General features: G+C 35.5%; 1 protein-coding gene across 2 annotated transcripts in view; it reads right to left on the bottom strand.

Moving 5' to 3' along the window:
* LOC145673370 (optineurin-like) overlaps positions 1-26,671 on the bottom strand; it is a 111,800-nt gene that overhangs the window by 64,405 nt on the left and 20,724 nt on the right. For both annotated transcript variants that reach the window (XM_081743013.1, XM_081743014.1), the window contains exons 3-8: positions 21,920-22,016; positions 17,099-17,229; positions 11,770-11,853; positions 5,842-5,931; positions 3,458-3,718; positions 738-908 (exon numbers count right to left, since the gene is read on the bottom strand). In XM_081743013.1, the coding sequence (XP_081599139.1) occupies positions 738-908; positions 3,458-3,718; positions 5,842-5,931; positions 11,770-11,853; positions 17,099-17,229; positions 21,920-22,016 (834 nt within the window). The remainder of the gene's footprint in view (positions 1-737; positions 909-3,457; positions 3,719-5,841; positions 5,932-11,769; positions 11,854-17,098; positions 17,230-21,919; positions 22,017-26,671) is intronic.

Raw genomic sequence — 26,671 nt, 5'->3', positions numbered from 1 at the left:
AAATTATATTCTTACAAGAAGATAGTTATAGATATGCGACAATCATTTTGGACATGAGTGTACATTCTCCGATGAGCAGTTGTTTTTTTAAAGGGTTCATGATTGTGTCCCGGTTTCTCGTATAGGAAAAAAACTGTCTCTTAAAGGTGGAATGAAACGTCAAAATCAATGCTGCGTACTACCAGACTCGTGTTTTGACTGAAATGTAACAGCATGAAATCCCAGCATTATAGGGACAAAACGTGAATGAAGTTTAACTGCCCCAAGACAAGACATCCAGCCACACGGCGATAACATCGCTGGAATTCTATCGCCGTATGAAACAGGAAATCGGAATTTCGGCAATTCCCTTCTCTGGCATCCCTGTCAGGAGTCCAAATACAAGCCCAAATGGAATATTGTGCTTTCGGAATTCTCAAGTAGCGCCAGTCCCATCGTTGAGTCCACACCGTCTCCAGTATATGGAAAGCCTGTAAAGAGGAGTGGGATGCAGTATCCATGGTCCCGCTGAAACGCAGTTTCCTGCACTGGAAACCCTGATGCAGGGCAATTGCCAGTAGAGATGACCTGCAGATGAAACACAATCAACGGTAGGAACACTGCATTCTAGCGGTAGGTGAATGGCTCATTCAAATTCTGCTCAATATAAATGAATCAACCTCTATAATGTCTAACTTTTGTTACTTTTACAGCGGTCTTACAAGATATTTCTACTCATAAAATTCAATATTACATACCTTTTGCTTTTCTTCTTCTAATTCTTTGCTCAGTGTAGAGACTTTGATTTGTTCTTCGGCCAGTTTCGCTGCAAGTGAATTTAATGCTTCACTCTCGCTTGGATTTGAAGCACGTGACGATTCAGCATTTGTCTTATCAACCATTACATAGTCCTTAAGATCTTCGGAGTGCTAAAATTGAAATACAATGAGTTTACTTGGAAGTAGTAAAACATGGATTCTGTCGATTCGCCCTTACGCAATCTGCTTATGCCGTTTATCTTCTACGAACTTTACTAGAAAAATCGTTGCTAATTGTGGTTTTAAGATATATATAGTAATGTATACGATACATACATAGAGGTTATAAGACACATTGTGTTCTATTACGAATACATGGAAAATCGTAACTCTACATTAAGACAGTGATAACGTCTTTTCAAGAGGACACGCTTAACCAAATTATTTGAAACGAACAGTCCATAGCTGTCCAGAAAGTAACAGAAGTTTTGAAATAAAATAAAGTAACAGAATGAGCAAACCAAACTGTATTATATACATTTGAAAGGCACATTCTTAAGCTATTTTTCCACATAATTGCCATGCAAATTAATTCACTTATTATAACTTGACACAAGTTATTCAATACCGTCGCGATAAAATTCTGCCGCCTGTGACTTCAACCACTGGTTTACACCGACATGCAGTCTGGCGTCAGTATGAACGCGTTTTGTAGCAAGCCATGTCTTCACCGCTGGGAAGAGGTGGTAGCCGCTTGGCTCCAAAACCAGGCTGTATGGTGTGTGATCGAACACCTCCCATTCAAAACCATCGAACAGCTCTCGAGTACGCTTGACCGTGCGTTGTCGTTGCCTCACTCGGCCTTTCGCTCATTATTCCATGTCCGTACATTTCACACGGTTGGCGATGGATTTCAATTGGCTTGTGGGTTTCAACCAACAAAAACCTAATTACAGAACGCAATTCACAAGAGGCGGGATTTTCTATTCCAGCGCATATTGTAACACAGAAAGCACAGTAAGAGCGTCACAGTCCTCACGCTACCAGAGCTGGATGCGTACTGATTGTGGCAACATTCTGACACCAAGCGGCGACTCTATTCCCCCCCTCCCCCCCCCCTTCCCGACTGCTGCGATAGGCCAAAACGTCTGGCACCTTTTGGAAAGCCCTCATATTTCCAGTTTACGAAGTTATGGCAACTGAGAAAGTTACCAGAGCCACGAAACGAACTCGAAAAGTTTTGGTTTTCCCGGGTACAAGGCAATTTGAAATTTAAGAAAAGAACACGATCAAATAATTTCGCATTTAAATTTGTCTTTCACTTTTTTCTCTCTCTAAGAGTATATAAACATTGTAGCTTTAAGATATAGATGCGTCGATTAAGGTTGTACGGTTACAACTAACGTATTTGTAAAATAAACAAGACAAAGAGATTGAAGAGCTTGTGATAATTCGATTTGATAACTGTCGCTGTGTTGAATTAGTATTTGGTCCTGGACACTTATAGGCTTCCTTACTCGTATTTATAAAGACAAAAGGAATAAGCATCACTGGAGACATTATAAATAATCATTCAATAACTTATGACAAAGTAGTAACCTTACCATCTCTAGCATTACGACTAATAGCTGTAACATAAATACTTCTGTAAACATCTCTTTCGCACGTAAGTTGTTAATTTCACCACCATTCACTTCGGAATAACCACATATACAGAGTGGCCCATAATTATGTATATGATGTTTCAAAGTCTGCGGTAAAGAAACTAGCAACATAACTTGAACATTAACACATTACTCTTATACCCTTCCTTACAAAAACTTTAACCTCTGTTCCTCATGGCATGGTCCACCAGTGCCCCATTCAAATTGATACATGCCTCAAAACGAAGAGCAACATTGTCACCAGCAGCTTGACAGACCCGTACTGGTATCTTGTGGAACTCTTCTCTGATAGCTTCCCGTGGTTCGGCCAAATTGCATATGTGATGTTGATACACTGTGTCCTTTAAAACACCCCATAACAAAAAGTCAGGTCGTATCAAATCGAGAGATTGAGCTGGGCATTCCACAGACCCACGTCGACCGATCCAGCGGTTTGGGAATATTTCGTTCAGCCACTCCAGCACTGGTGTGGTTCTAAGTCTTAAGTGATCGTTATCCCCAATCTCAGGCTACACAGTATTGCCATATAGCAACTTTTTGTCCAGAATTACAAATACTACAGTCGGCCAAACATCATATAAATAATTATAGGCCCATGTACATTTCAATTCTCTATTCAATTAAAGATAAACGCATCACTAATCATATTAAAGTAGTTGACTATTTACCCATCTAAAGTCATTAAACATCCAAATACAGACAGACAAAACCAATCCACATCACCTCCATATATGTTTCAAACAGTTAACCACCCTCATTAACTGAATATTCATTTCAATTAGGTAACCATACTGCACTAGGAATCATATTACAAAATATATATTTCAGCTAATGATTCAATAATTCAAGTAGAGAAATTATAACACTTACTGATTTATTACTGCGAAGTATGTGACCAGATGATTTGTGATAGGTTATTATACATAGTGTTTTCTTTATTTTTCATTTAACTACATTATTTAAAAACATACAATCATGACGGCGGAAATTAAAGAGGATTTCAACGCATTTACAAGTGTAATTTTTGACTACTAAATTAAAGGGAAAAAAACCAACCTCTCGACGTAAAGCAACATCTCGCTGCAACTGAGTGACTCTCCTTTCCAATTCTGCCTTTTCATGCTGAGTTGAAGCAAGAACTTCTCGCAGTGTATGCAATTCTGACAAAAGACCAGCAGCTTCTTTGGAAATACGGGATTTCTCCGCATTTAGTCTTTCTACGTCTATTGTCAGTTGTCGACGAGATCTTTCTGTTGTTTCCAGTTGGCGATTTAATTGTAAAATAATAGCCTTCGAGTCCTCATCAGCTTTAGAAGACTTTGAAAAATTAAAAAAAAAAGAAACATTTGAACAACTGAAAAAACTAAAAACAAATATAAAAATAAAATAATGAACAAAAAGAAAATAACGTATCGTAAGTTTTGTATACATTACACGTAACTTCTAAAATTCTATAATTTTAGACTTCCAAACTAGTCTCATACAGATTAGGACTATCCGTCTTCTTCCGTGTCAATAAGTAGCAGAATAAAAACGTTAAGAAAGGCGGGAAATGAAATGAAATTTCAAATTTTGCGTCTTCCAATTATGCCCTTTAGGCTAAAGAAGACGGATGAATGAGGAAGATGAATGATAAAGAATAGTTGCTGGAATGAGACAATGGGAGGAAACAGAAAAACCCGGAGAAAGCCCACGGACAAAATGTTGTCAACTATAACCTCTCGACAAAACTCAATTAGCCTGGGATCGAACTGGGACCCCAAACAACAGAGATGAGAGCTTTATCACTGAGCCTCCATGCCCCTAACATATGGCGAAATCAGCGTTCCAAGAACAGGTTGTATCACCATTATTATCCCTCTATTCCAACTAGAAGTGGTACACATATACTATTTCCAGTTTTAATCTTTGATCGCAACAGAGCAAAAACGGTGGAAGATAGTAAGAACTAGGGATGGTCAAAACTTTCCGGAATCCGGAGAATTTATTTTCCGGATTCGGTAATTTCACTTTCTGGATTCCGGAAAGTGAAAATTTCGTAACTGGCCATCCCTAGTACGAACCAATTGTCTGATATGGATTCAGTGTATCAAGACTAGGCTCCTTCTCTACCCTTACTACTCTACCAAGACCATGGCTGGTTAATATCCAGTGCAATTTTTTTCGGTTTCAATATTTCCCCTCATAAGGAAACAACTGTAAACGACCGCGGGAGAGTTTTATTTATTTATCTATTTTTTAATGTCTTAAAAATACGTTCAATTTCGGCTTTTATCGCTTTTATCCATCAAGTTGAAGAGACATGTCCCTTTCGGTTTTAATATTGTATTTGGATTAAATTTATACTTTCATTCCAGTGGAAACTGAATATATACTGCTAAGTAGGGAATTTTTAATTAATCCACCATGAACTTTTTCCAGCTTACAGATCTGAATGCGATCAATAACTGGAGCGAAAAGTCAGAAAAGGCCAAAGGGATGACATAAATTTTGCCATCCTCGTATGGATATTATATTTTTTTGATAAAAGAAACAAGTTGAATTAAATAAAATAAAGATAAAAAATAAGATGCTTCGAGAGCAGTCGCAAAATACTGACACGTGTTTCCTAAACTGTTATTTGATTAATCACTAAAAGAACGAAATTGATGCACATTTAACGTAACATAACATATAATAATAGTAATAATAATAATAAAAGCTAGTGATACAATACAATTTATCACTCAACAGTACCTGCACGTAAAATAAGATAGTATTGTTTTATCATAGGACGTGATGTAAGTTTAAAAGCAACCGAAAAATACACGAGGACTTATTGGAACGTACAGATTTCAAAAGTAATACGTTTTCAGAGGTATTTGTTTTAAATGTCCTTCGATAGATAGCTAATATATATATATATATATATATATATATATATATATATATATATATATATTAAAAATAGCGCTTAAACAGCAAATATGTTATGAACTAAATCAGCATCTTGCGCACTTTAAAAAAATTATTTCCATTGATTGGATCATAACCTGAAACGAGTGTAGCACATCCTTATTTCTCTAAAATGAACTCATCTTGCGACTCCGTCAGTCGACAAAAAAGTGAAAGCCAAGAAATGGGTTTGTGGGAAATTGCTTACGAGATGTTTGCGGACAATTCCAAGAATAGAACATGGTCATCGCTATCACCATATATGCATTCGGAATATTATGAACAGGGAGGCAAGTACGTTTACAACACTTATCTAATTTTATTGTAAATTAACATTAAAGAAACCAAAAGAAGCTAAATAATAGTAATAAAACATAACACATTGTAATAAATCGTCTTGGTCTTTTATGCAATATATATGAACCATGTCCTGTTTACAATCAATCAATCTTTATCCTACTAACATTTTACAATATGACAATTTTAACTTTAGCCCCACAACTTACCTCTAGCGAGGACTCTTTCTTCTGCGCTGCTAGAAGTTTCTGCTGTAGTTCGAATACTTTCTTTTTCAGGTCCTCGTTTTCGGATCTAAGCTGTATGAATAGAGAAAATAAATATATAAAACATGTTTATTTAAATAATTCTAGTCTGCAAAGTAGCTTAAAGACTAAAAGCACCAACAGCCTGGAAGTTGCAACAAATCAGATTCTTCATGTTACTCTAGAACTCACCTACAAGCATCCCATAACACAAAAGACAACGACAAACTGTTTCAATGAACCATCAATATATTTGTCAATGTGAATGAAAGCATTATTCATCAAATGTAAGTACTCAAGTACTTTGAAATTCAAATATGGTACTCACCTTAGAAGAAATAATTAAACTACATTTCCTACATTTCTATTCAACGTTATCTACACACATTAGGCCTTATGCAGAGTCGTTTTGACGTATAATTAGCGCCATACTAAAGGCCTGACTACTGCAGGAAACATGTTAGTCGAATTCTTTAGTATGGCACTAATCACGCATCAGAACGATTCTGCATAAGGCCCTATATGTTTAAAGATTTTAATGATTTATGTAACTGTTGTACCTTTCTTACACGAGTACTCTATGCATAAGTGCACGATTGATTATATAGTCGGATACAACGGTGGTTCGTTAAAACAGCTGTCGCTGTCTAGAGCGTTATATGACTCTTTTGAAGGAGTTCTTCAATAATTTGAATATGAGTCCAGTGTTATTTTTGAGTTTTTCGTTTTATGCGAGAGAAAATCAATAGGACAAATTGAATTTTATTGAAATTGCAAAACACACAGCCAAATACTAACATGTTATTTTTCTATGCAGTAAATATCCTTAAGGTGCTTAACTCTTAAGAACAAAAAATTGTTTTCAATAAACAAAGGCAAAAAATACACACACTCCAACTGGTCACACGTATGGTCCAGCAATATACTGCAAGTTGTTTAAAATAAAATGAAATCTTACTTTTACGGCCTATAGCTATGCAGTGTAGGCTAAAGGAGACAACGATGATGAGAATGAATGCATTGATGGAACGCAATAAGTGGAAAGAAATGGGAGTATCTCGACAAACCCCATGAACGCTCTACTACTGAACCACCACGGCCCAACAAGTAGTTTGAGTGAATGGTAAAATGTACCAGTAGGCAGTAAGATTTTAAGGTCAAGGCAACTGACTGATAAACGTAAGTTTGTCACCTCAACTAGAAGTAATTAGCTTCAATTAATTAAATTATACTAGTAATAAAAGGGTCTGTCATAGTAAGACCAGTCCAAGTAACTAGTTCAGGTTGAGCCCACTTCAAAAGAAAAGTTTCAAAAGATTTATTTTTTCTTTTCTCGGTATTTTCCTTCTTTCAAAGATCTGTGAAACAATGATTTCATAGAACAGTGTAACAATAAAAATAATTACATTTTAGTATACAGAACATGTCTTGCTATTATGGGATGAGATCCTCCCTCCTCTTCTATTGTCTGTATTGGATATGTTAAATCGTTTATATTATTCGTATTTTTTGATTTTTCGTACATATAGTTTGCAAACAAACAAAACCAACTGGCTTCCTTGATGATCAATATCGATGGGTGAAAATACCCAATGGAAGAGCTATCAGTTTTCGTTGTGTACCTTGAGGACAATGGCAAAAGGTTTCGTACCGGTAGCACTGACTTATTGAAAGCCTGCAAGTGGTTACTACTCTCCTTCTGAAAGTTGTACAAAAAGTTGGTTTAGCTTGTAATTTTACATGTGAATTTGTGTCAACTTCTAGTGTTTTCACTTGTTTTTTCTATCACAATATAATCATTCACCATTTCTGCTTTAATAAGAAGACAAGTGCACCAACTGATTGAATACGTGGAAAATACTTCTCAATCTTTAAGCAAGTGAAACACCTCTCCATCTTGTAAATAGTGTTGCACTACGTTTACACAATTTCTGAAACGAAAATTATTAACAAGCGGAGGGTACAATATCAGGACTCTAGTTCCGCAATAAGAGTTATATATCCTTAAAGACCATCAAGTAGTTAGTTAATTATCAAGGTATTAGCTGCAGTCTGCCAATAGGGAAAAAGTTATGGGGCTGCCAAGGTACCAAGGGAGTCTATGGCAAACACAAGAAAGAAAGCGTTTCTTCCGTTCCTCCTATGTATTTGGGAAGGTGAGATAGCGATGCAAATGACATGTTTAAGCCACACAGTTGATGTGAAGAGTAGAAAGGATCGAATGATTCAAACAAAAGCAGTTTATACAATGTGCACATCTTACAATGGTCATCGACCCGCAGTGATATGGGAGTCGAAGTAGTACAGGATGAGTGCCTGAAATGCTTCCGGTTCGATATTCAGGTATCCCGGTTTGTAGAAAGCAATTCAAACCATGTTGCGGAACAAGGGAGCACAGAACTAATACAGCATAAAAGACTGGAGATTCAAGAACTTGTCACAGTGCCAGATGTTCGTTTCCTGGCAAAGTGTGATTGTGTCAGTGATGAACTTGAAAAAGTTCTTGTAAAAACGGAAAAAGTATACGTCCAGGGGCTGCACTAGTTCTGTGCATCCAGCCGGGATTAGTTTCTTCGTGAATGTGCCATTCGCAGGAACAAATTTGCCGGAAAGCTCGTTGTCTTTGTTCGTTGTTGTTAGATGTGCACATTGTACAAACTGCTTTCGTTTGGATCATTCGATCCTTTCTACTCTCCACATCAACTGTGTGGCTTGAACATTCCATTTGAATCGCTATTTCACCTTCCCAAATACTTAGGAGAGACGGGAGAAACTCTTTCTTTCTTGTGTTTGCCATAGACTCCCTTGGTACCTCTGCAGCCCCATAACTTTTTTCCTATTGGCAGACTGCAGCTAATACCTTGATAATTAACTAACTACTTGATGGTCTTTAAGGATATATAACTCTTATTGCGCAACTAGAGTCCTGATATCGTACCCTCTGCTTGTAAGAAATTTCATAAAGAAAAGGAAAAAAACCACCTACACACAGAAAGGAAGGAACCACCTACATGTTACCAGTCTAGCAGCACAGTAAAGGAGTTCGAAAAAAATTGCTAGAGAACAGAGAAACAGTTTTTTTTCTTTCTTCCCACTGGATACAATATTTTCTTTTATCTCTAAGTATTCAATAAGACTTATGTATTCTACTGCTACTATTAGTAAATAAACTTTCCCTTCACTAGCTCGAACAATTGGGAGCAGGTGTAGCCCCGTACTCTCAACTGTTTTGGAGGCGAGATAGTATAGTGTAAAATAATCTGACAGTTCCAGTTCATCTTAAACAGTGATCTGTGCGCCCGCCAGCTGCACCGAAGTCAAGTCCCAGTTGTGCTTGGGGCCACGTTAATAGTAGGTCCTGTCCTTCATACCGTGTTTTCTCGGTTGTAATCTGAAGTTCCATTGCTTTTATCTTGGTTCAACAAATGCCCCTAGGTTTGAATCGGTATCGTTAACACAGTTGGTAAAGTAGATGACACTCTTTATCGACGCAACAGGCAAAACTTTGCTAGAAGCAGCTTTCAGTAAATTCTTGGCATCACGTAACCTCAGTGTTGGCAAGTCAGTAGAATTTCTTCTAATTATGGTGATTTTTTAGTTTTCATCGAGAAACTCAAATTTTATAATATTCAAGTTTGGATTTTGACATATATTAAGTATTCACAACAGGAAAAGTAAATTTCTTTTCATGAAAAGCATACAAATTAAGTAGAATTTATGGGTATTTAGCACGAAAATTTATTTCGTATCCTCTATAAATTTCATTACTAAATTTTAATTCTTCTTGTATTTTCGTTTTCGATGCTACAATCAAATAAATACGATGAAAACACAAAACACAAAAAAGTCAACCAAACAACCGAGAGTTCATTGTACATTAATGAAAATGTATATGCACTTCTATTCATTCTAATAGTAAGTATACTTCAGTAAGTGCGTGAACCAGAGTCTGATTTCCGATGTGGGACTAAGATTTTTCCACTACAGTCAGTGCCGACAGATTGGAAGCTGTTTGAATACTGCACCGTGCGTCTGTCAAGAAGCCATAAACACCACCATTACAAGTAAATAAACTGACCACTCATCATACAGTCGAGTATGGGTCATTTGTCCAATTAAAGTTCTGAGTGAAATATAGCGCCACACATTCCTACTAAGTCAAAGCATTTAAAATCACCACCCTTCTGAAAACTACTTTTTCCCCTTTCCCTGTACCAAATAGTAAAACAGCTGATAATGTGCCAACTAAATGCTTTGTAGTTTGTTTTGTTTCCACAATCACAAACTGACAACATACATATCAACCGTTGGCTACAGTAGTTTTACGATTCAACTCATGTGTAATCTAATAACTACATAGTTTGTCTTTCGTGCGTGCATGTTGAAACCTTTATGATAGCGCAATTAGTGATCGATGCTACAGGATACATATCACACGAAATAATAATAATAATAACCTTCCTCTGTATCTCAGGTTCACAACCACAGAACGTGTTGTGAAAGGACCTAGCACGGTCCGATATGATGCATACAGAGTAATAAGAAATTCGTTACGATATACAGAAATAGGTTATTATTTATTCCCTTGGTGATAATAAAATGAAAAAAAAAAAAAAAAAAAATTAACAACTTGGAGTAGAATAAGGACGTAAAACACAAAATGTCAAAAAACTCGAATATCTGTAATAGCATTAATAACAACATCTTGTTATTACAACTAAATTCAATTAGTTATTTTCATTTCATAAGTAGTGTTTTAAAAGTCAATTTAACGGTGAAAATCGATGGACTGCTTTTTATGCACTTCGCTCTAGTGTTGAAAACCAACACCCTCACAAGACATGGTACGTTAACCGTTTTCAAACCCTATCTAGTACACACACAAATAATAACACTCCGAACATGTTAATGTTCTACTGTAAATATTTAAAAACGTATTTGACTATTTGGTACTTCTAGTAATAAGAATATGCCAACTCCACATGTGTAACTGTCAAATGATTGTTTATATGAGGATCGTGCTCTATTTTTCATAGAATGCCCATACTATAAGCCTGAATAACAATTTTTGTAGTACCGAGGAAGGTATGGAAGGAATATTATGAAAAACACATCCGTACCGGAGCAGGGTTTCCATGTGTAGCTGTTAAGGTCTCATTGACAGGTGCACGCAATAATAATATGATTTTCGTAAGTTGAAAAATACTTCCATATGAACTCACCGACAGATTGTTTTAAGTGTATGGACATATGATGTCACAACACTACCTTGAATCTTACTTCTCTAAATGCGTATGGATATCGGTATCAGTGAATAGTGCCAGCTGGACTATTTGTTTGTCAAATTTTCCCTTCCATGCTCAAATTTACGACGTCTCTTTCAAACGACCTCCAAATAAAATACGTCAATGAGTTTCTAATGTAGTCCATCTTTTTCGGCTTTTGTAAAACTACATCTACGACGTGGAATTCAACGCAAGACTACCTTTCCAGTCAAGTAATTTTAACTATTGCAGTGCCAGAACTACACAAGGAGACAAAGCAAGAGTAATGATATAGAGTGTCTTCCAACATATATATAGTAATAATAAATAAATAATAAAAGCGATTTCTTTTACTCAGCAATACTTGTATGAACTTCAGAGCTTCCTCGTTGCTATGTAGAAATTAGAAAACGTATCTTCCTTTGGCGTGGGAACCTCGGGTTCGATTCCCGGCGGGAGCTCATGTGATTCAAATTCCACGCTAAGCTATAGGTCCACGTCTCACATAGCCTTGCCGCTGAACGAGACGCTAAACTCAAATCCAATCCAATCATATGAACTTCACTAAATATCAAAACAAGAGATTACAAATGACAAACTAACGTAATATCTTATTACATTATCATACCTTGACATCAGTTCCTACTCCGTGGGGTTCTTTACCTTCTAACTGAGCGATTCGTCGTTGAAGCTCTGCGTTTTCAGCTTTCAACTAGAATGAATAAACAATAATAATAAATGATAAATAATAATAATAGGTCGATGCATATAGTTCGTGCGGTTTTCTTTTGGGTTGGCAACCATGCGGTGTGAAGCGACTGTTTTTCGTTATTCCGTTGTTTTACCGTAGTTTGAAGTTTGTGTGTTGTGAAACAGGTTTTCTCGATTGTGAACGTATTATTGTATATATTTCAGACAAACTAATATGGAATGTCAAGTTGAGAAAAGTGATCATTTCCGTCACATTTTACTATTCGAGTTTAACCGAGGTCCAATGCAGCAGAAGCTGCGAGAACAATTTGTGCAGTGTATGGGAATGAAGCAATTGCTGAACGAACAGCACAGAAGACCTTCTTCTGACCAATGGCTAACAGATTTCTACCAGTCAAAACCAAAACAGTTCTACAGGCGAGGCATTGAACTACTACCTGAACGTAGACAGATTGAACTACTACCTGAACGTAGACAGAAGGTCATAGATAATGGGAGGTGAATACATCACTGAGTGATTGTGAGTTAATGTGAGTGACAGTAAAATATATACAATGTATTGTTACACTCGTAGAATATGTTAATGTTATGTCTATGTTGTATTTGTATTTGAATTAACAGAGCAGCAGAATAAAAATAATATAAAACATAAGAACTGCACGAACTTATGCATCAACCCAATAAATGATAAAAAATAATAAACATTAATAATGTTATCGTAATCATTAAGCCTCTTTTTCATTTATTTATTTATTTATTTAAAGATATAGCCAAGATATTCAAAATCCTTATATAAAGACAATAACATCTGCATTTTGAACATGTCAATACTTTTACCAGAACCGATTTCTGATTAAGGTTTAAATCTTGACTCCGCGTAGCCTTTTTATAATTAAGAATGTACACTACAGAAATTCTTATCGCTTTTATGCACTTATATATAGATTTGGCCAGAAATTCGTTTACAATGATAACCTAGTGAAATGATGTGTTATCATGGTGCAAAATCCATGAGTTCTTTCCATAAATCTAGTAGTTTTCGACAAATTTGCACTCTCAAACGCCTCATAACGCATAGATAATATTCCTTATTTACTGCCACATCTTCTAGCAAGAATTCCGAGTGCACAACACGATAATCGAAAAAAAAAAAAAAAAAAAAACTGTCAACATTATCACTTTTGATCGACTTTGACGCGCTTCTTTCGGTTTCGGCTCAGCGGGAAGATGCCATTCCGAAGCTTGTTGACTGGTTTGTATGTCAAACTCATACACCCATGTCTCATCATCAGTTATAATGCTTTTTATGAATGTGGGGTCGGAATTGACTCGTTCCAGCACGTCTTCAGCAACTCTTACGCGATTGAGTTTCGGAGAAAATTCAGGTCTTTCGACACTAGTGGAGCGGCAACACGTTTTCTGCCCAAATAATCGTTTAAAATGGTACGAATTGATTCATGAGAAACACAAATATCAGCGGCTATATCTCTCAGACTTAAACGACAATTTTCAGTCACCACTTCCTTTACTTTAGCGATGTTAAGTTCAGTTGAGGACGATGGTTGACCAGAGAGAGACAAATCTTTCACCACCTTTCGACCGCTTTTGAATGCACTGTACCACTCATACGCACGTGTTCTTGATAAAATTGATTCACCGTAAGCCTTATGTAACGTTTTCAGCGCTTCGGCGCACACAATTCCATTTGCAATGCAAATTTCAAACATATTCTTTGTTCGATAGTTTTATCCACTGTACAAATCACCCACACACACTTGCGATGAACTGACAAATGGAGCACTGTAAACAAACTAACTGATAGATGGTGTTCAAACTCAGTGTGAGCATAGTTGTACTAACGTAGCGATAAGAATAATTTCGACGCTCCTTTTCATTGGGCTTTGTAAATGTACAATTCCCGGTACTTTCTTGACAGAATGTATTATCTCCGTAAACTTGGAAAACAAATTCAAGAACACAAAGTCATTACAATTATAGATGCACACCACAAACCGAGCAGGGTAGCTTGTTTGAACATTTACAGCCCATAAGCCGAGTGTTCTTTATAAACAGAAATTTGCACGGATGGTGATATTTGGATTAAGGCGTTCTGAATAAAGGCGCTCATGCCTTATGAGTAATTAGGTTTAGAAAATGGCCATTATCTACAACTGATTGACAGATAAGGTACTGCCAACCAGACTTTCATTTTGGGAGGGGTGTGTGTCAGAAATCTGCTTTGCAAGTGACTTTAAATAACTACGTATGTTTTTCATTAATTTCGTAATTAATATTTGCATGAACTCTATTCTGCTTAATGTAGTTGTGTCACAACAGGAAATGATAGCTTTTAAATTTTACCTTGAATGTTATTCACATTCAAAATAAGATTCATGAAAGCATAAAGAAAGGTGTTTACAGTTCAATTATTATGTTAGAAATTATTGTTGAAATCGTCATTGTCATAGAACAAACAGGTTGTATATATATATATATATATATATATATATATATATATATATATATATATATATATATTTGTTATCTCATATCTGCGGACATATTTTATATTCACGCAAATCTCTATTAGTATTCAAACTTTGTTTACTATCTTTAGTGATGATGAATTCAAAAGAAAGTCCTGAGGCAGCCTTTGAAGATATCTGTGCTGAAAATTATTACAAGAGGAATCTGATAATTCTTAAGCCTACCTAGAGTTGTATGATTTGAAAACAACTTCATTAGCGTGAAATTAAATCCTTCTGAGGAAGATTATTAAAGTACTTTGAGCCGATCGCTAGCACCGTGCAGTGGCAGTGTCACAAAACGTCAATCACGATGGCATCGTGCACGAGGAAGGAAGGTATTGGTGAATTTCTAGTATGCACAGGGATGCTGTTGTGTGACTTCATTAAAAAAGACCGAACACGGAGTATTACTACAATCTTCTGCAGCAGTTGCGCGCTGCAAATGCCGTGAAGAGACTTGGAAAATTGGAAAATAGCATCATCTTCGACAAAGATAATGCGCCGTGTTTCACAGCCCATCCCATTCCTTCAGCAAATTCACGACTGTAACTTCGGATTGTTTCAGCACCCACATTATTCATCGGAATTAACGCCCTCTGAATACCACGTGTTCCGCAATGAATGAAAAAATAAGGAACAATATTTTCGTAATGATGATGCTATCATGGAGGCTGTGCGTGTCTGGTGTAAGGATCAAGCTGAATCCTTCTTTCGTCCCGAGATCAGCAATACTAGAGCAGTGCAGAACACCCTGTACGACTACGTAGAGAAATCCTAAAACGGCAAGCGCCTGGAACATTCCCTTCCTAAACTCAAGACTTATCAAACGCCCCTCGTACATGATGTGGTATGAAGAAGTTTTGGTGCTTGGTGTATGTCAATATTCTTTTGTACTAAAATATCTTATTAAAAAAAAAATTCCACTCTTCATCTAAATTGCGTTTGTATATAATGCCGGAGTTTTGATTCAAACAAAATATAACTCATTCAGTATTGGAATAGGTTTTGTTTATTTTTACGTTTGATATTAAGTTTAATAGCGTGCAAATGCTTTGGTAATCGATAATTGATGATACTGTGTTCATTATGTGTATTCAAATACATCAATAATTATTCATAGATAATAGGAACGAATGTGCTCATGAACCAGAATAAGTAACAAACTATGTGGACAAACTATTAGCAAAATAGAGAACTGAAATATATTTTTAAGAACAATATTTTTAATTCTCTAAATCTAAGTACATATAAGACTAGTTATTATTATATTATACATCAATATCTGGTATAACCTTTGCATTGTCTACAATCAAGGCTTCATTTTTTTAATTTTTTTTTGCATAGTTTTAATCAATGTTTTGTATGAAATAATAATAATAATAATAATAATAATAATAATAATAATAATAATAATAATAATAATATCTCTCTAAATGGTAAAGATGTGTTCTGCTAGTTCATTTAGCTCTGCTTTTTATGTCAGCACTGATGGATCAATGAATCATTGATTGATACATTTGAAACAGTCACGGAATTATGTGATATAGAAATACAATTTATGTGGAAGAAGAGAAAGAGGACTATTAAACATATGAAGTGGTTTCTGTGAGAGATGGAGTTTAATTAAAGTACTACTGGAATAAAAGTTTCCCGCTATTTCGATTGTTTGTAATACTAGTGCATCCTGTAGCTAATAGTGTGTGACTGGGTTTCTCCTCAATGCTTGAATCAATATTGTGCGATAAAAATAAAGCAAAGATGATATCAGTATTCAATCTACAATTACACATTTAGGAATATACTATTAATAGTGACCTTAATAGAGTTCATGTCTAGACTATTTCCCGGCTATTAGTGTTTGTGTATGGACACTGCCCTCTTGTTGAACACATAAATGCCCCTCGAAACAAGTTCTTCACTCAGTTTTTGATCGATGAATTTTGCATAAAGATCTTATCATCAGATAGAAAACACTTCTTAATTTTTGGTACATCAAGTCTCTGATGGATTTTCTATATTTTTCACTGATCACATTTCTTCCACATTATGGTTTTTGCCTGGTTCATACGCCGATATAACACACTGTCTTCATTTTGATAGGACAGATGGATAATTCACACCCATCTGTTGGGATCTCCGCTGCGCAGCGACCGCTCCGCTACCATCAGTACGTCATTGCATTTATCAGGTACGACTTTCTGCATATTCTTTCGGCCCGAAAGCGATATCTTTCCGCATTCGTGAGATATTCGGTATCATATCAGGGCATTGCCAGTTTTTGCACGACTCTCACAGCAAAATAGTACCGCTTTCAACCCATGTTCATTACACATTTTCTGCTTAAATTCATGTCTATTATCATCTCTCTCAGTTTGCCAATGCATTATCGTACCACCTTGTATAAAAGAGACACTTATTACATAGTAACAATAGTATAAATATTCAAAACGAACAGTCATTTTCTTCGTGAGAACTGAAAACCAATCTGAAAATTGTATGAAGTATAAAAGGAGCACAACAGACACACCACAGACTACCGTCATATTCTAGATAGAACTAATACGTATCTCATCCTGAAAAGTGAATTTTACTAATAATTATCCTCGTCTGTGTAGTGTGGAAATATAAATAACACAACAATTTTATTACAAAATGATTACGAAAACATGTACTTTAAAACACGAATATGGTTTAAAAGAGGCATAAAATTGAGCTTACCCTCAAAATTAAAACTCGAGTCTCTTCGAATTTTTCCTTATGGCTCTGATGAACCTTCAGGACTTCTTCCTGCCACATAACTAGTGTGCTATATTGTTGTTTCATAGCCAAGTTGTTCTGATTCAAGGTTTCTGTGAATAGATAAAGATACACAGTTGATAGAAGTATTGTTTAAACAGTGGATAAGTGAACTCAAATTACATTTTCTTGCATATACCATGTTTTAAAGACAGATCTTCACCAGCGCAGAAGCTCTTCTCCTTTAAACATAGATCTTGGTGTAATAACCCAATAACTACTAATGTTCAAAATACGGAATTTAAACTATAGAATAAAAATTGTACTCTGTCAAAAGAACAAGTGTGGGTACAGAATAATAGAGTAACAAATGTCTCAATTTATCAAAGGTGCTTCCGTCAGAATGAAGAGGGATATTTATATGTGGCAGACGTACAAGAATAAAATAAAAGACAAATTCTGACCAAAGCCTATACTATTCAATAAACAATAGCGTTAGAGTTTCGGCAAAGTATATTTGCCTTCATTAGACACGTTACATAAAATACAATCTCTAAGACACAGCTTGCATATTTCAGAAAATGAGAGGTCATGTCATATCTAGGAATCAATAAGATCCGTCCTTTCATTTTTAACAATTTCTAATTGATTATATACTTCCAACTTTTATTGATATAATAGGAGAATAGATTAATAAATAAATAATACTTCAGATGAATAGCAGATAGTCAATTAAAAGTGAAGTTGTTCATTAAAATAATACAGGTGTGCCAACTAACAAGTTAAGCTTTCAAGTGAAATTTGTATCATTAAAAGTTGCAAATATGTAATCAATTAAAAATTTTATAAACAAAAGGATGGATCTCATTGATTCCTAGATATGACTTTCTCTCATTTTCTGAGATATATAAGCTGTTTCTTAGAGATTCTATTTATAATGCGCCTGATGAAGGAAAATATACTTTGCCGAAACTTTAACGATATTATTTTAAATAGTATATTTTTTGGTCAGAATTTGTCTTTTATTTTATACAAGAAGTTCCAAAGCTAAAAAGAGTGGTATTCACGTACAAGAACTTAAGATGGTTTTCATAGGCAACAAACAAAATACTTTTAGAGAAGAAGTGAACAAGGAAAGAGTGTACTGGATCTACAGTGTAAGGAAAAAGTAACACTAAAAGGAACAGGTATGAGTGTGTGAAAACAGGGTTATCTTAACAAATGAGTAAGAGAAAAGCATCATGATATAACCGCTACCAGGTTACAGAAGTATTTTTGTGGACGTTCAGTATATTTCGTAGACAGTGATTATTTTCTTTTCGATTTATACTATATTCCGCGACGCAAATAAATTCTTTCTTCGGTGGGAATTACTTCCTTCCCACGCAACTGGACAAAGAAGTCTTTCATTATTTTTTCATATATATGTATTTAAAACACTGCTTTTTGGTGAAAACATTTCAGTGAGCTACGAACCTTTTCAGTGTTTCTCCCTGACTTATGAATATGCACAATATACATTCTGCAGTTATTTGGAACTGAATTAAGTGCTTTCTTCAATCATTTATGGAAATACTAGCTGACTAGATATTCGAACACCAGAGTGGCACCAACTACATTGCTTTTGCAGTTCCTTATCTGTACTTTCTCACGCTCGAGTTATCACAATGTCTCGTGCATCGTGGCCAGTTGACTAAAATTAACATAAATTATTTTCCATATTTTGTTTGTATGTGCATACAGGTGAGTTAACTGAGTGGTTTTTAGAATGAACTTCAGCCGACCATTGCAGCTCGTATCTTAAACTTTTGAGCTCGGGGAGTTTAACTCTGGTATTGTGTGCAGCCACCACGCACGCTGCGTCGGGAATTAAGTATGATTTGGTGTTAAGGGGAACAAGCTATTAGCCAGCGAAGGACGTTTTCTTACGGCCAGCCCCCAACTTGTGAATTCCCAGGTTCACAAACCTTGTGCGACTAAAAAGTTATAAACGCACCCTCCAACATTAGCATTCTACTTTGGAGACTTTTTTATTTGCTGAAGACTCATCTTAACGCTTCAGGATTGTTTGGCGCAGCAACTAGATTTCTACGTGGGATTATCCCGGCAACTTTTCCCCCAGTGCTAATCCCCCAAGTGCGTCAATGGTGGAGAGAAGCATTTACAGTGAAATCTGAATCATAATCTTCTATATAAAAGTGATAAAAAGGGCAAAGTGTGATTTTAGTAATGAAGATTATTATATATTCTGTGTTAAGTGTTGTGTTCATTCCTCTTCGTTATTATTTTTTAAATATAATAGTATTCTAATAAATAAGTATAGTGTTATTTAATCCATTGTGTTTTCGTTGTTTGTGTGCGTTATGGTCTGGATGACCGTCCGTGAGGTTTTCGAGACGAGACATCCGAACCTCTCGGCGCCTAATGCTCATCTCATCAGTGAGACCGACGAGCGATTTGGAAACAACTCGTAACCTTTCTCGGAGAGGTCCTTCATCGTCCTATCCAGGTAAGTTCAGGTCTTAGGAGAATACTTACTGGTAGGACAATGAACCACGAACAGACAACACGATCCACGGACGTTTATAATGACAGAAGTGTAAATAGTAGTCAAAGAGAAAATGATACGAAGACTGATGAGGCGAAATCTCGAGATGGTAAACTTACATGTGGGAGACCTAAAGAGAGAAGAAGTGTGGACGTCAGGCAGCAGCCGCTGCACACCATGGAAAAAAGGTTATACAGAATCAGAAGACGACCGGATTGTTAGGAATACGATACTTAAATAAATTTTATGTTTTTCTTTTAGAACACAGGGGGGAAACATGTTGACCAATAAATGTTTCATTTGTCACATTCATTACAAAGTCTTAAAAAGAAAAAGATTGCTATTGGAACTGCTAAAATAATTCGTATTTTATAAAGAGATATACGACGAATTAGGCAGTGAAATATATTAATTTCTTTAGTGTAATTGATGTCTTGTGAATGAAAAGTGATATAGCTACATGATAGATTTGGTTGAGTACATTTAAACCACAATCTACAAGAACACTTGTTTTTAATAAAATTTGATATCCAAAAAAACTTAATCAGAAGAGTAAATATTTTGTACTGAAAATAAACGGATTCAACTTTAGTCACAGGAACTTTCGTAAGATGATTTCACATTTTGAAAGGAGAGACTATGTAGTGAAATTTATACGCAATTTACCCTTCCTAATCCTTCTTACAAAACTGATCCAGGAAGCCGCGTTTACTCAGTGTTAGAGTGGTCACCTCTGGCGTGTGGGGTCTCTGGTTCGATCCCAGTTCCCGCCAAGTAAGCTTTGTCGTGTACATAGGTTCTCTCGGAGTTCTTCCGCTTCCTCCCACTTTCGTCATTCCATCACTGTTATCCATCTCATCATCATCATCTCTCTTAGTCACGGTGCATAGTAGTGGCACGTAAAAAATTATACAGTCAAAATTAGAGCTAAAGATCGAAAATCTGGTCATCATCATGCTTTATTTATTAAGCACAATTACAAATAAGGTTTCAGTGGGTTCTTTTGCACGACAGAGAGAAAATGAAATGAAATAAAAACTTTAATGTTCCACGGTTATGCCTGCTACGCTAAGAGTGACGATGATTAAGGCAAGTGAATGATGGAAGAGTTGGTGGAATGAGCATGTGGGAGAAAAGGGAATACACGAGAAAACTCACGGACACGATGTTGTTCACCACAAACTTACTTGACCGGGGATCGAACCAGGAACCCCACGCACCAGAGGTAAGCGCTCTACCACTGAGCCACCGTGCCCTGCACGACAGAGGGATCAACTTTTTTCTAAGTTACATCAAGCTGACCCAATTCGGTCCACTCATCTCAGTAATATTACGAAAAATGAATATATAAAGGTGATTGTAGACTTCTGCTGCCATACCCGAGTGTAAAACAACAAAGATCAGGCGATTAAATAACGAGAAAATGCATAAACACTTCAAAACAATGCTCAACTGTAATAAGTGACTGTGTTTCACATAAACATTGTAGTGTCTGAAACCTATTTTGAATCAATTATATCAAGAATAATCTTTATCTATCACTTACCAATCAATGTAGTAGTACTCCTAGATTAATATTAAATTTCAGGTCTGATTGCATGCCCCAAAGGGCAAATAATCCTGATTGTCAACCAAGCCTCGTACATTAACTTATTTTTTTCTTTCTTTTTCAAGAGAACGTAAACTCTTATCAAACAAACAAAATCTGGATTTGGGTGCGATCCCGGACCATATGAATTTGTATTGGTTATCATCGTGTCCGTGGGATCTCTCGTTTCCTTCCACTAATTATTTTATAATCACTCATATTTATTAAGCACCCGTCTCCTTTAGCCTACACGGTATGACTGTGAGACGTAAAAAACAGAAATTTTACACAATCTCATCTCCAGACAATTCACGCCATGGAGACGTTAGAACAAACGAAATTTCTTCTGCAGTATGAAATGTGAAAATTATCCCACTTCAGCCTTGATTCGGTACGCGAGTAGAAATTACTGATCCAATCGAAAAATCGAACGAAAGGAGAAAGATAAAAAAAGCTGGTTATTAGAGAAGTAAATACCTTCTACTTTTTAAATCCTTCAGATTATTCATATAATATATTCAGTAGTCAATTCGAGAAATTATCTATAAAATAATAATTTTTCAACAGTGATATGTAATACTAATGACAACTTGAGCTTAAATAACTTATAACCAAACACGTTAAGTTAAAAATAGAATTCCATGTAAGCATAAAAATACATGCTTACCTTTTAACTGCAAGTTCTCCTGAAGTAAACTATGAAGCTTTTTCTGAATTTCTTCAGGACTCAGGTCAGATGGCAAGGAAGGTGGAAAGCTGAAATTCTAATAAAACAAACGATGTTAAACGATCTGTACATGATGTAGAAAGAAAGATAGAAAGAAAAAATGATAACTTAGGTATTTATTTTTTAGTCTTCAAAAGGATAATTACGAAAAGTCAAAAAGTAAAAAGACTTGAGAAAAGATACATTTATTCTAATGATAGAAAATTGAAACACACATTATTTTTCTACATAATCTCCCCGCACTTCAATACACTTTCCCCAACACGTGTTTTTTGATTCCGCCGAAAAAAAAAAAAAAAGTTTTTCGGTTGCACCTGTAATCAATTTTGCACCGCATCAATGACTAGCTGATGGTTGACGTTTACATTTTTTAACTTCTGGTGATGATGAGTGTTTCGAAATCATGCTCGCAGCCTTTCTTTCCGGTTCGTGATGATGTACCTAAGTTTCATCTACAGTAACAATATCCTGTAAAAATCCATCTCCCTCGAGACGATAACGGGCCAAATGTTTATGAGAGATGTCCAATCTTTGTGTCTTATGCTGCGCTGACAATTCTTTTGGGGTCCACCTTGCACACGCTTTCCGAAAATGTAGCCTGTCGTGTAAGATGGAATACAATGAACCATGGCTGGTATGTTAAGTATTGGCGATTTCGTTCACTGTGATTCGTCTGTTTTTCATCAACATATCCTCAACGACTTTCAAATTGTTGTCAGTCGTTGACGTCGATGGCCTGCCGGATCTTTCCTCGTCATATAAAGAAGTTCTTCCCTGCTTGAAACACTCTATCCATTCGTAGATCTTGCTTCGAGATAAACAGCTGTCACTATACTGCGCTTGCATTCGACGAATAATTTCCGCAGGTTTAACACCTTCCCCAAACAAAAAGCGAATCACTGCCCTCATTTCTTCCTTGGTGCAGATCGACAATGGAGCTGCCATGTTTAACCGTCTGCTACACTCCAATGACTAACGCGGGAATAAGAGTGACACGTTGCATAGAAGTGTTGCAGACGACACTAATTCAACGCTGAATACTACCAGTATTACCAAACCCTAGTGCGAGAAATTGCAAAAGTCCCTTTACTTTTTGAGTTCTCCTCGTATTTGAAACAACAACATTTAAAAGCTGAAGTAAAAATTAATATGAAATTAGTATGTTTAAATAGGTTGTAAAATCTATTGGTGCATAAATTCAAACCAACAATACCATTCATTTGCAGTAATTTATTGACATTAATCCTATTCAATCTCATTATTACATAATTTATCTTAACTAAATAATTTCGAAAACCTGGTTGTTATTTCCTTCAACAGAGTTGGTTTGTGGTGAGAGTTCTGCAACGTTAAGAAAATAGTTCAGCACCTGAGTACTTACAATGGATACATTAAGTCCACTAAAGTTCAATTTATAAACACAAAATTAATAATATAATAATAAAAGTCGCGAACTCAAGAAAAAAAAATTAGGAATTAGTATTAAATGTTAATTATGCCATTTAAGTAAAAGCATTGGGGTTGAATTTTGAATTAACCCCCAATCGTTAACCTATTTCCAATCCCAAACAATGTTTCTTAAGCATTACGGAAAAAGTACAGTAACATTTATCAACATGACACCTTTTTCACAAAAGTTACGGATATTTGACAAGGGCATTTTTTTTAAAAAAAAATCGGAACTAGCTTACTCACGAAATATATATAAAATACGTAAATTTCGCCTAAAGTTATAAAACTTTAAAAAAAACGTTACGGAGAGCGAATCGGACCCCTCTATTATCTGCGAACAAACAGATGCACACACAAAACAATTTTCTTCTTAAATGTCGAATAGTGATTTCTCCAGTGGAATAGTTAACAATTTACAAACCCTATCTTACGAAGAGATCAGGATTGCTCAGTTACCCGTTCAAAATGGGATTTTCCCTAATCATCCTCTGCATGATACTCGTTTCCATACTGTGCTCACATACATTTGAGTCTCATTGTATTATGATTATTATCTTCCATAATCGAAATAACTGAACAGAGACGGGATTTTACTTATTTTCACTATAAATTAATTTATTTCGGAATTTGATTTAAATCAACGATTTTTATTTTAAAAATGAAGTGATTTAAGTCAGACTGATTTAAATAATTCCACCCTGATTATGGTGAACTACTTTATTAATAAGAATCCGAAATTTCAATTATGAACATAGAATATATATATATATATATATATATATATATATATATATATATATATATATATATATATATATATATATATATATGTTTGTATTAGTATTAGTTTTTTTAATCACAAGAATTGTACATTCTTTCAAGTATTTGCAATTACCAAGATTCGCCAATACTAAAAAAAGTTAAAGGTCGAATTAGTTCAGTGAATCTCAGCCGGTTGTTTCCTCAATTTATCAAATATCAGTGAATGTTATTCTAAAATTTCTGTATCGTAAGATTTGCTTTTTTGCAAAAGAATATATAAAACTAGCTAAAATGTCCGTTCTTCCCATGGGAAGAATAAGTTTATGAAAAAAATACCTGAATGGTACATTTGAACTCATTTCCCTTTTCCATTAGGATACATATTTGAATCGAAATGAAATTATAAAAAATCAGCTTGATTCACGTCCTATCTACAAAATAAATTTTAAACCTGTACAGCCATTATTATTATTATTATTATTATTATTATTTGGAAAAAATTTAAACCATTTCCCATTTCCTTACAATATGCACTTCAGTTAAGATGAATGATAAAAACCCACGTGAACCCAAGTCAAGGTTTGCCCAAGTGGGCCCAGCCCCAAAAAAAAAACCGGACCTGGGTTTTTGAGCTTTTTGTTAATATATTATCGGTACAACTAAGGTGATCACATTGAACGTAGTTTTTATCAGATTTTGGACTTTCCTTTGGCGATCAGATGCTTTCATGTTAAAGTATACAACAACATTCAATATTAAACCTATATAAAGTTCTGAATGCACTGAACGAATAAAATAGCTTACCTTAGCTTGAGATAATTATAGAACAAATTAATGTATGGATTGCGTTTATAGCTTATTTGAAGTAGAACATGCAATTTTATATTTTAGAAAATACAACGTTTAGTGGACTCATATCGTAACTTTGTTAGTAATTTCACAAGCATGCTCTATTGGAAAATTAGCATTCAGGCTATCTAAATTATTGAGTAAAAATAAAATCTAAAATATTGAGACCACTACCATATTAGTATAAATTTAGTTAAGGAAACAAAAACCGGTTCCTTTTTTTTCCCCAAAATTTGTTCTATTTCTGACCAGAATAGTGTTTCGTTGTTCTCCGGTTCCGTTTCGACAAATAGTTTTATGTTTTCCAAAAGTTTTCACCGAAACCAGTTTCGGTGAAAACCGAACCGGTTTTGGAGAAAACCGAAACTGGTTTTTATAAAAACCGGTTTTGCCCATCCCTACGGGTTTATAAAAATGTGTCTTGCGTACACTATATCTTATTCAATGTCATTTTTCCTCTACCTTATTCCACGGTAACTTTACATATTAAGCAAAAATCTGAGACTACCCTCATACAAACCAACCTCTAAACACTTCTGGTTCGTTTGTTCGTTGAAGTTCAGCGTCCATCCTCAGTACTAAGACTACATGATATTTGGACTTAAAATTTAAGGTGACTCCGAATCACCATAATACGGTGAAACTTCTTCCACCGGGAATTGAATTCGGGCCACGCGTACCAAAGGCGCGCGCGCTAACCACTACCCCAGCGATGTGTGTTAACATTTCTGATTATCGTCCTCCTCACTAGTCTAATGATTAGCGCGTGCGCCTTTGGTACATGTGGCCCCGGATTCAATTCCCAGTTAGAAAGCACAAAAATTAAATTTCACAATTATTCACTTGCATTTATCATTCGTCTGTCTCTTTTAGCCTAAAGGGCATTACTAGGCGCACGAGATTTTCGCACTGAGAATTTAAAATTTCGTGTTTTGTTTTTCATATTTCGCGTTCTGTCGCATTTTCCAAATGAAGTTTCGCATTTTGTAGCTCTTATGGAAAAGATTTTCCTTGACATTTTTATAACTGTTCCTTTTATTAATAAATCACTACAGGAATAAACCATTAATTACCTAAAAACAAAATGCACTACATATTTCACTGACACTGTAAATTTCACTAACAGAAAATTAGATTTTTTAAATCAAACTGAAGGAAAATCAGTAACTAAACTTACTCTGAGTAGGAAAGTTTTGCTGTCTTCTGAAAACACATAGGCAAAAGTTACATTTAAGCATTAAACATAAGCATGTTACACGTTTCCACATTTTCCTCCTCTATTGTTATACGTTTGTCAATCACCAGTCCACGCCATTGCCTCGCTACTTAAAACGGCTCCTCCTCATCCCGCTGCGATGGTGATAGTTAACGCGAAACATGTTCTCTATAGCCGTGTCCCAATCATCCAAAATGCACTGTTCATGCCACGCTCTACCGTTCCGTCAGCGGAAAACTGACGTTTTTAAATTACTGAAAACGTATTTTTAAAATTTCGCGACATTTCGTATATTGTCGGAAATTTCGCGCAAAATTGATAATTTCGCGTTTTATCGCGCAACGGAAACCAATGAAAATACACATAGAATATCATAAAACGTTACGAAACTGAAAATTACTTAATTCTGACGC

The sequence above is a fragment of the Thermobia domestica genome, chromosome 16 (genome assembly GCF_964235325.1).
Source record: "Thermobia domestica chromosome 16, izTheDome1.hap1.1, whole genome shotgun sequence".
Classification (NCBI taxonomy): Eukaryota; Metazoa; Arthropoda; class Insecta; order Zygentoma; family Lepismatidae; genus Thermobia; species Thermobia domestica.
This window is presented reverse-complemented; position numbering and strand designations above follow the sequence as displayed.